The sequence below is a fragment of the Phodopus roborovskii genome, unplaced genomic scaffold, assembly GCF_943737965.1.
Source record: "Phodopus roborovskii unplaced genomic scaffold, PHOROB, whole genome shotgun sequence".
NCBI classification, from domain to species: domain Eukaryota; kingdom Metazoa; phylum Chordata; class Mammalia; order Rodentia; family Cricetidae; genus Phodopus; species Phodopus roborovskii.
Window position 1 is genome coordinate 16,889,970 of NW_026126424.1, and position 11,406 is coordinate 16,901,375.

The 11,406-nt window shown below is 34.9% G+C and overlaps 1 protein-coding gene across 1 annotated transcript in view; it reads right to left on the bottom strand.

Annotated features, from left to right (window-relative positions):
* Olfm3 (olfactomedin 3) overlaps positions 1 to 9,809 on the bottom strand; it is a 209,268-nt gene extending 199,459 nt beyond the window's left edge. The window contains exon 1 of the mRNA XM_051185634.1: positions 9,592 to 9,809. Within this exon, the coding sequence (XP_051041591.1) occupies positions 9,592 to 9,660 (69 nt within the window). The 5' untranslated portion in view covers positions 9,661 to 9,809. The remainder of the gene's footprint in view (positions 1 to 9,591) is intronic.
* Positions 9,810 to 11,406: the final 1,597 nt, after the last annotated feature.

The window sequence follows — 11,406 nt, forward strand, 5'->3', positions numbered from 1 at the left end:
GATGCTTAAACATCTTTATTGCTGGTATATCTTTTCAGGGCATTTTAACCTACAGAGTTAATGAGAAAGCTTTTATATTTGATATTAGCAAGTTATAATTCAGATACAAATTATTATATGTACTTCTTTAATAATTAGCTACTATATTTTATAGTGCTTTTTTGCTAGGTTAAAATAGTAAAATCAGAGAAACCTTGAATATATATCATATATGTCCTACATTCTAGAAGCAGTGAGTTTGAGAATCATTTTCATGGACTAGACTTTTGAAGAAACATGGAATGTGATAATTTATCAAAGTAAAGATATTATATAGGCTAAGAATACTCTTGAGAAACACACACACACACACACACAGGATCACACACACTTTAATTTTTAGATATTTTAATTTATAAACCAAACAAAACAAGCAATAAGCATATTTGTGAACATTGACTCTAAGGTACATGAAAAGAGTGACATGCAACATGCCTCATCCCAGAGAGCCTGTGCTAAGATGCTGATGTAGGAGTGAAGATTATTAAAAAAAAATCTTTACAGAGATTTTTTTATTCATAATTAGATGAGATGAGCTAAAATAAAAATTTTAAGCTTTTAAAATTAAAGTTCTAAAATCAGTATTTCTCTATCAGTAGTGTCTTATATAGTGGTAGAATTGATTCAGAGAGCAGAACTACATACCATTTAAAACAGAATTTGAAAGCATTAAGCTATTCCTTGTTCACTGCTCCCCAGATGGTCAGATCTGGAAGAATGGAGCTCATAAAGAGGAAGACTAAAGTTTCATTCAGTAGCCACCTTTATTTAGGTAATCAGATGCTTTCTACTCTGAGGGTTAAGAGGAGCCACATGAGTTAAGTGTCCAATCACAAGGGCAATCCATACAAGGCAGAATGTTTTTCCATAAAGGCATATAAACAAATAATAATAGTCAATTATAATGAATAATCTGAAGTAAACTCCCTTCTATGCATTACACCTGGCAGGGAACAAAACCACAGTCTATAAACAATTCTGTATTTTTGAAGAAAGTGATGTTCAAAGACTCTTTTTAGAATTTTCTCATAAGCACTCAGAATTCTCCTCATGTTACTCCGTTATTGAATTATGTTCTGAATTCTTGAATTTATGTGTTTGTTCATTCATTCAATAAATACTGACTATATGGACCAAGAGCTGAGATAGTTATTAGATAGGAAAAGAGTGGCCATGACATAGAACACAGTGGCTTCCCTTGGGATTTAGAACAAAAGGATTCAGAGGATGGTTTTTTATTTGTTCATGAAATATTTGCCATGGAAGTCTAATAACCTGAGATAAAATGTAGTTCATGATAGTGCATGGGAGACAGAACCAGGAAAGTCCCTAGAGTGTACCTGGTAGACAGTCTAGTACAGTCAAATGAGTAAGATCTACTTCTGTGAGACACCTCTCTCAAAAATAAATAAATAAATAAGGTGGATAGTGATTGTAGAAAACATCTAGTAGATATCTGACCTGTGCACATGATGTGTGTACACACACACACACACACAAACACATACAGTAGAAGATACATAATATGACATATATCTTATGATTTAACAAGTAAGAGACAAGTATAAGACAAAATATTAATAAATGCTGTATAAATATTTTTAAAAGGCTCATTAGAAATTGTAATATAAACTTGGGAAGGCAAAGCAATCCATTATCATGCCTATTCACAACTCTTATTTTGTGATATACATAGATTATGACTGTGGACACAGAGATAAAGCATGGTTTTTAATGTTACTTTACTGGGATTACTTCTTTTTGAAGTGCAAGGAATACTACATAAAAATTTATGGAATATGTGATATTTGAGCTGCATATTAAACTTAGATGAAATCTTGACATATGGGCAAAATGGAAAGTACTTCCTGAGGAGGGGTGAACCCATGAGCCCCACGGCATTTGTGGATTCCTCACTAAATCTATTTTTATTCTCCTGAAGATTTGCCTTGATAGCAACAGGAGACCTGGCTGGCACACATTGCCTGGACTTGTTTTTGAAGCACAAAAGAGAGAGAGAGAGAGAGAGAGGGAGAGAGAGAGAGAGAGAGAGAGAGAGAGAGAGAGAGACAGAGAGAGACAGAGAGAGAAAGAGATAATTGTTCTTAGATTTTTATTTTTGTGTCAGGTGAATAGAGGTTGGTTGTGATAGCGTGTGGCTACATAATACCATGCTAGTGTAGAACTAAAGATCTTGTTTCCCATTATCCTTAGTGTGGAGGATTACACACATGTTCCACCATGCTTAGCAACAAAATTTCTTTAAAACACTTAAACATCACTTTTGGAAATTATTGTTCATGCCAGTAAAATTTCAGCATGCTCTACATGGAGCTAGATTTCTGTGAGTCCTATGACTACAACACAAGTAGCTGAGGCCATAGAAACACCATTATTGTATAGTGTGCAAGCAATTTGAGCTAATGTTGCTCATGAACAGATTCTAGCAGTAATATTATACAGTTTCTCTCATATATTTGTTGTTCTTAATATTATTTATGTAAGTTGGGGTAGAGGAAAGAAATGGAGTCATAAATTCCTCTGATGAATTTATTATTTGATGAACAACATCCACAGACATGTTATTACAGAAATAAAAATGCAAGGTGATGCCAAGAACTTTCTAGAAATCTCTATAACATAGTAAAGGGATAAAGGTACAAGTGAAAGAACACAGAAAAAAAAAATCTGCAAAGCATAGCTCTTTGTAAATGTGATCCTTTTTCCATGACCTTCTTGCCTTAAACCTTTGAGATTCAGTAAACAAGAAAAACTTTCTTCACCTTCTTTCTTTACTATTGCCTTGGATTATCACAGGATTTTAATTACTTTATTCGTGACATGCTGTGTGTAGTCATACAAACATGAGATTTCACACTGGGCAGAAAGCAGTGTCAACTAGAGGTTAGATTTTTGGGACTGAATATCCAGTTTCTCTGTGATCTGCTTACTATTAGGCTAAATACTTTGATTTATTTTTAGAATTAAGAAACCATTTGCATTTTGCTTTTCTTCTATAAACCACATGGGAAGTTACCTTTGGGTGTAAATATAATGTAGATTTCAGTGTGATGAATTACAACTGGATTTCCACAAAAAATTGTAGTCTTGCTAGAGGAACTATTACAAATCTAATGTTGCTGAAAGTTGAGAGAGGGTAACAGCAAGGTTGGAGGGACATAAGAGGTACTCAGTGTGATTCTGAGTCTATAATGTATGAGAAATAATGGCTAGAGTTCTGACTAAAATCCATTGGCAGAATTACAATATTTGCATGTAATATTACAATTTAAATGTATCTTCATATATTTTAATGTTATAAGTGATTCTGTAAGTCCTATTGCCGTGCTATTAGTATATAGATATGAGCTATAGCCATGTTAATTGACTATTCACAAGGTTAATGGTGACAAATTAAAAGACTATTCTCAAGGTTTAAGGAATTTCTCTGATTTTATACTAGATCAGACATGTATTTTTAAAACTATAATATGTCTGTGTGGTAAGTGTGGGTGTGTGGGAGGGAGGGGGTACTTGGTCACATGTACTGCTTTCTGACTAATTACTTTGAAATGGGTCATCACAATGAACCCAAAAGTTTGCCCTTTCTTGTCTAGGCTGCTTGAGTTGGCATGCCAACATAAAGTCTGAATGTCTTCATCCATATCTGGGTTTTCAGGCATGTACAACTATGTTGTCTTTGATGAGGGTTCTGAAGATTAAAATCAGGTCTTCACTGAGTTATCTCTCTAGCTCCCAAAAATATTCTAATTTCAATGTACTATACCACACACAACAAATAAATTAATTACCAAATGCTGCTACCATAGTGTTAACGTTATTTCAAAAAGAAGCCTTTATGGTTTTAGCTGATAATTGTCAGATACTGAGTTGACAAAGGCCCTCCCCCCTTTTTTTTTTGTACTAAACTGCTCAGGAACCACATTTCAACCATTATGTAGTATTTTTCCTCATTTTACATATAAATTCATTCCAGTTCCATCTCCTTCCCATCCTCCCATGCCTTCCACCAGCACCCCTATCCCATCTCCCATCCACTCTCCAGGGAAGGTGAGACCTTCCATGAGAGATCATCAAAATTTTGGGTAGGGCCTAGGGTCTTCCCCCTAAACAAAGGTAGTGTTTAAAAATCCTTTGCTATTACTGGAGCACTTTTGAACCAAATGGAAGTTATTATTTATTTATGCCAATTCGCAGATCATCTCAGTGACCCAATGTAACCTTTCCACAACTACCAAGACAGTAGTTTTATTTTTGTATCTCTTTTCTTAGCTTCATTACTGCCAATTAAGTTTTGATTGGTTTTAGGTAAAAATTTGGTTAATTAACACTTAACTAACTCAGGTGTGCATGTTTTATCCAGTTAGTTGGCATATTTTATTACAAAAATTAGGGTTTTTCTAAAAATTTCCAGACTTCAGAAAGTTCTGAGACTTGTTTTAGCTTGGAAAGAGTCCTCCACAGGCTGTGTTCTTTGGTATGGAGCCCTCTCACACACTTCCCATATCTCTTTAGTGAGAAGAACTCTTTTAAGAGAAGAAATCAGTTCTCACTTTGCTTTTCAAAGGGAATGTGTTAATAAATAAAACATTTTTGTTTGAAGTACGAAATATTGGTCTTCAGCATCAATAGACAGGTAAATGATCTTGTCAGGCTTGATGGGTGATTAGAAAGAAGTCTGAAACCATGTCTCATGCAAGAGGAGTTAGAACAGGAGAATGGTATAGAGACCAACCAATTGGAGACCCTGAATTCCAAACACAAGATTAAAAACAGCATGCAATTTGCTTAGAGGTTCATCTTCAGGCCTTCTAATTTTGTGATCTCACTAAGTATATACCATAAGGGAATATAGCAAATGTTGACGAATTATCAAATATTATTAAGGAATTAGAGAATTATCATAGGGTCCAAGAAATAAGTCTTGAGAATATAAAGCTAGGAAGAATGCTAAGTTCATAAAACATTAACTGTGTTGTAAGAGTCAGCCTCTTATTCCTGATCTTCCTATGGTGGGCCTTCTGGATGCCAATAATCCCAGAACATTCTGGAGGTGGAAACCAGGAATCTCTTCAGAAAGCTACTGGCTAGAACAGTTAAATCAGCAAGCTCAGGATTCAATGAGAAATCCTACCTAAGTAAATAAAGTGAAGCATTGTCAGGGAAGATGCTCTACATTAACACAGGTACAGACACACATACATTGCACACATATTCCATGTGTATCTGCCCAAACTCATATGAACGTACATGTATACATGCAACATACATGTGTATATACATAAGACCACCATGGCTAATGGTTTCATATTAGAGGCCCTGGTACCATGTTTTCCCACAGTGTCATGAAAAGACACATTAACAAGAGGAGAGTTAGGTATAGAAATGATGGACCTAAGTGTTTTCTTCTGTTAGTGAGTGGTGATCACACAACAATCAGTTTCAAGATATAGACTATACTTTTTTAGAAAGATGAAGAAAATCAGTACCATTGTAAACTTTTCAACTTTCCTGAAAAAAAAAAGAGTAAGAAAAAAAATTACTTTTTCAAAGTAAAACTTCAATTAGGTTATCAAATATTTACACAAAATGAGAGTGGGAAGGTTTTGCAATTCCAAAATATAGATGGGCTACCTTGAACTCTAGTTATTTATTATACCAATGTTTCTGGTGTGTAATTATATAGTCTTTCCAAATACCATTGATATATTTTCTTTTCTAACTTGGGTGATCATTTGAATGAGAAATGTGAGGTATTTAGTAATATGATTATTGAAATACCCTTAGTTCCCTTCACAGTCACATTAATTTCTTACAGTATTTGGGGCAAGAATTCTTCCTATGCTGTCTTGGCTAGAACAAAACAGTTTTGTGCTGGACATTATTGCTGAATCACAGTTATAGTTTGTGTCTGTGATGTGAGTGAGCTTCATTGTGTTCAAAACAATTTTTTTAGTACTAAGAAGATAGTGTGCTTCTGCCATTCAAGCAATGTTCTCTTAGCAAGACATTGTGCAAAATATTTAGATTATAACTACTGATTCCTTAAAGTCTAGCAATCTCAGCCATGTATAGATATGCCCATCTCACCTCTTTTGAAGTGTTCCTTAAGTGGGGCTTTAGTATAAACTCCGTTTAAAGTCTCTGATAAGTTTACGATCTCCCAACTAGATTTGTAGAGGAAAACACTCTGCAGTTCTGATTCATGAGGATTGTGTTTTGCTATAAAGTTCAAATAATGTGTTTAAATTTTTTCTTGTGAAAGAATAAAGAAGCCCACTCTGCTATCAAGGTCATTACTGAACTCATTGCCTTCAGTTTAAAAGCACAGAGATGCCATCTAGCAGCCACTGCCAGGATTTTCCTACCCATATATGCTTCTCTGTCTATGAAACTGAGAATTAAGTCAATCTGGACAGGTCTCAGTTTTAACATTTAATAATTTTATGGCATATTGCCTATAACTCAGAAATTTCATCACAGTTGAATTGATTGGCATCTCTTAAAATAGACATTGTCATATGCTTATGTGTTTACATTTTTTCTAAAAGGATCTGAGCACTTGTTAATTAGACTTTAATTAAGAAAACATAATTCAAATAAATTTACTGAGAAAAAAATCAATATTTCTAAATGAAAATACAAATAATTAATTAGTGATGAATTTCCTTCCTATGGCAGGGAATACTAATCTTTCCAATTTTCTATTGTATTAAATGAGAAGAAAGGGATTGGGTATGTGCTGAAAGTGGAGTTTATTCTAGGAATACAGATGTTTAAACATTTTAAAATTGTAATAAAAACAGTTTCAAAGTAATTTACTATAATATGGGATTATTTAGGTACTATATCCATTATCATAAATACAGCTAAACCCCAATTATGGTATGGGAAGGGCAATCCATAGATTCAATCATTATATAGTCTTTCACAAGATGGAATTTGATAATGGTGATGATAAATTTCTATCTTTTAAAGAAAAGTAAATTAGAAAACAAACAGAGATTTAGAGTGGTGCTATCTGATATGGGTATAATCTTATATCTTAAAATTTCAAGAGATCTTCTCCTTGCCCATTTTCTCTGAATCCATACATGATCATATTTGTATTATAAATACATGTTATAAGGTCACCAAAGATGTAGATCTCTTTTTGAAACTCAAGTTGGACTAGTGTCCTAGCATGCTAACATGAGAACAGAAGCTTATTAGCGTTTCTAACTATTTCTGTCTCATTTCTTAAGAAATGTTCTTGTGTCCCCAAGCAATAGTTATCAGAACCGGTATATTCTTTACATTTTTATTTTATTCATAAAATATAACTTTTCAAATTCTTATCTTTAAAAATCTAAACTTTTAACTAGAACAGAACTGAATCAAAGTTTAGAAAATGTTTACTTTCTAGGCTGATTGAGAATTATTTTGAGAGCACAGTGTAATTATTCGAAATATTTTGTTTGATAAAGCTTGTTAAGCAAAACTAGTTTGGTAAACATAAAATTGGGCTCTATTCACTCATAAAAGTGCTGTTTTATCTACAAATCTAAAACATGTTTATATTAAATTACTTAGTCCAAATTCTTAATATTATCTGTTAGTTCATTGAAATATAGCAAAATATCATGATGAAGCCTTTTAGTGTTATCTTGAAATATTTGAAAGCTGAGAACAGTTTGAAAAGTGAATGGACTCCAGTGAATGAATTCCTCTTCTCTTTTGGATTTCTCAACTCAGTGCTACCCAGTACTCAGAGTTTGGAGTGACATAATTGGAAAGTTTTAAACTATTGAATATTCAAATGTGTCATGAAAATAAAAAAAATCAAATTAACCAAAGAAAGGATGCTTATTTGGTGATCTCTTTATTTAGTAACATAGTAAGAACTAACTGTCAACTATTATGGTATTTATATATTAAAGATCCCAGACACATTCAGTGAATCATACAGCAGCCAACAAGAACCCACAGTCTCAAATTCTCAAAGAAAGCCATAGTCCAATTTAAGTATAGGAACTTATTCTGTACTTACTTATTAATTGTGTTTTTAAATGTATGCTTTAACAAGACATTCAAAATTATATTGATAAGAAAATGAAGTCACAAGTTTTAGCCAATATCAATTGAAAGTGACAATAGAATATATTACTATGTGTTATGGGGACAGGAACAAAAGGAAATACATATTTATATATATTTATATATATATATATATACATATATGAGATATTTTATATGATATAAAATGCTTTACAGCTATACTTTAGTATACACGATATGTCATTAGGCTTATTAAGATGGCTCTCACATGTTGTTTGGAGCTTTCAGAATGTCAATGTCAGGACAACTATAGGTTTAGATTGAAATTGTTTTATTTTCCTCAGATGCCTTTAAATATGAAAACCCTGCAATATTATTATACCATTATAGTTCACACCATCTACTATGGTAGGCATTGGAATACCACAATCACACTGATAGATTATAGTTGGTTACACCTTAGTTATACTCAATTATTTTCTTTAATTACACAGACAATGTTAACCCATAAAATAACTTCACAGCATTCGGAATACAGCATTGAGTAATATTTATAATATGTCATCATTTTTTTCCAATCATGTCACAATGTTGATTACTAGCTATGGATGGAAAAATAATAAATTCTTTCCATCTCTTACTCTATCAATTGTATCATCCCTTATTCTAGAGAACTATGCATTTCTTAGAATGCCTGCCTCTCAGAAATGACCACTCGTTATCATTAAGGCTTTCCTTACACATCGCTGAAAAATATTTTTCCATCGTTCCCTGCTTTGTAACAGATAAGCTGAGCGTTCACTTTCATTGCTGGATAATTTACAGAGTTCCACAGCTATATCATAACTCATCCTTTCTATTGCCCTCCTTAGTTTAAGAGGCTTCTTACTTCCTGTCTCTTAACATGGATCACCAGAACTTCCTCGGGGTTCCCTAATTTTCTTCAGCAGAAGAAAAGAAACACAAAGTCCCTCTCACAAGGTCTTTTGACCAGGCAGACAGTGTAGCTTTGCTGTTCTATCGCGGGTTACAAGCAGCCTCCCCAATGTTTTGGACACAAACCGCAGCACGTCTGCGATGGGAGTATTATTGACCAGCATAGGCTGGAAAACGCTTCCCTGCTTTCAACAAAGAGACCGCTCACCATCTAACACAAGCTATAAACTGCATTGTTTCTGCTACAAACTCCCTTGGATGGCCCGTCCTACTTCAGAAGATAACATTAAGCAGATGGACAGCAAATAAGCTAAATTCCCGGGAGAACCGCATTGCCTACTACCCACATACATTTTCTTCGCTCTGGTCCCTCCCCCCTCACACCAGGACTCTACCTCTGGTAGTTCACCTTGTTATCTTTCAAGCTGTGTAGATGCACCAGGCACCACAGGGTAGCTGAAAGAACAATCACCCATGCCGTTTTGAACACCCACCCATCTTGATCAGGTCATTACATTTTGCACATTTATTTCAAAAGAGTCAAAATATTGCCCCTACCTTGGAAGGATCTAATCCAGCAAGTAAAGACAGAAGAAGGAGGTTGAGAAGGCTGGACCTCGCCTGCATTCTGATGTGGGTTTTGCCTCTCTTTACTCTGTTTTATGTAGCCACTCCACTCACTGCGGAGACCTTTCCCACGTCAGTTGCACTTTCTGCCTGCCAGTTAGAGCAGAGTGGAGGCAGAGGCAGCAGCGGCAGCAGTAGCAGCAGCGGCAGCCGCCCTGGGGGGCGATCATTCCGCAGGCATCTCAGAGTGGGGAGTCGAGAGCTCAGAAGGCTGGGACCAGCTGCAGCGGGCGCTGGCCGAGGTGCTGAAGCGCCTCCACCTGGTGCGCCCAGGTTTACCCTCTCTCCTTCTGTTAGCTATCCAGCCCACCTCAAAAGTTTTGACCCAAGAAGAGAAAGGGAGTAACTGCTGAGAGGTGTGGAGACCTGAACAACGGATATGACATCACTACAGCTCCTGGGGGTTTGTAGGTGGGGAAGAGGGGTGTATTTTGCGGGAATTTGTTAATCAAAAGGACTCTCATGCTCCAGTTCAGTCTTTGCAGGCAACTTAGCTGCAGAGAGTCAGCTGTACACAGCATTATGAAACAGGCACCGCACTGGAACCTTCTGTCATTGACAGAGGACTTGATTTCACAATCGGTGCTTTAGACAAAGTTTGCAACCAGACTACCGAAGTCCTATTTTTTTTTTTCTATTCAAGGCACATACTTAAAAATTTAGATTCATTTGGTTATTTAGAGATGTGTACATCCACTTACAGATCCTTAACTGGAAATCATTTTGAGTGAGGCAGTGTGCACTTATTTGGGGGAATTCTGTGAGCCGGAAAATACATTGCAGGAGTAAATGAAGTGACTTTGTATTTTCTTTTAGTACAGATACACTCCATTTAGTCACCTCAACTGATCTCCCCCTACACACACACACACACACACACACACACACACACGGCCAGTAATGTAGTTTTCTGCTCAACTTGACCTGTGTTTGTATATAAAGAAATAAATCATGAGGGCACACAATGGGATATCAGAATAAAGATTTTTGTTTTCCAGAGATGAGTCCTGGGTGGGGGAGCTAGTTAGAAAGTTAAAGCACCTTGAAACATGCCTGCACTCAGACAACTTTATTTGTCTGACACTGAAACAAGGTAAGTGATCTCAATGAGATGGACAGGTGGGGTGGATCTGGCAGCCACTAGAAAAATCATCTTCTTACAACAAGCCTTCCATAATATAGCTTTTATTGTTTTTCAATAATGTTTCCTAAGAATTAAGATCTGCAAAACACAACTATAGCCTTGTTTACATGTACTTTCACATAAAACAGAGAAATTGTTTAATGTATCAGACTCATACCAACTAAAAATTTTCCTTAAAATTTCAGTAAAACTACCTGTTTTCAATCAAACACACAGTTGGGATTCAAATGTCTAGGTAACAATAATCATGAAATTTCTCTTATTAGTATGTTTTTGTACAGATATTACTTATGTCTGCATTTGTGCATTACCACTATAATTCTATTTTTTTTACAAAATGTAGATGATATAAAACAAACTCTATTTGAAAACTTCATTATGAAGAAGTGAATTGTGCATATCAAGCTACTACAGAATAATAGAAAAAGGGTAGAATTAATTAGTGTTTATTTATAATCCAATAATCACAACGGCATTTATAATTCCCCATTATTTTTAGCATAAAGATTAAATTTTTTTATTTGAAACTACAGTTATGCCCACATACTTTGGGATAACTTTCTAAAGCATATTTATAGCCAGTTCTTTTTATTTACATTTTT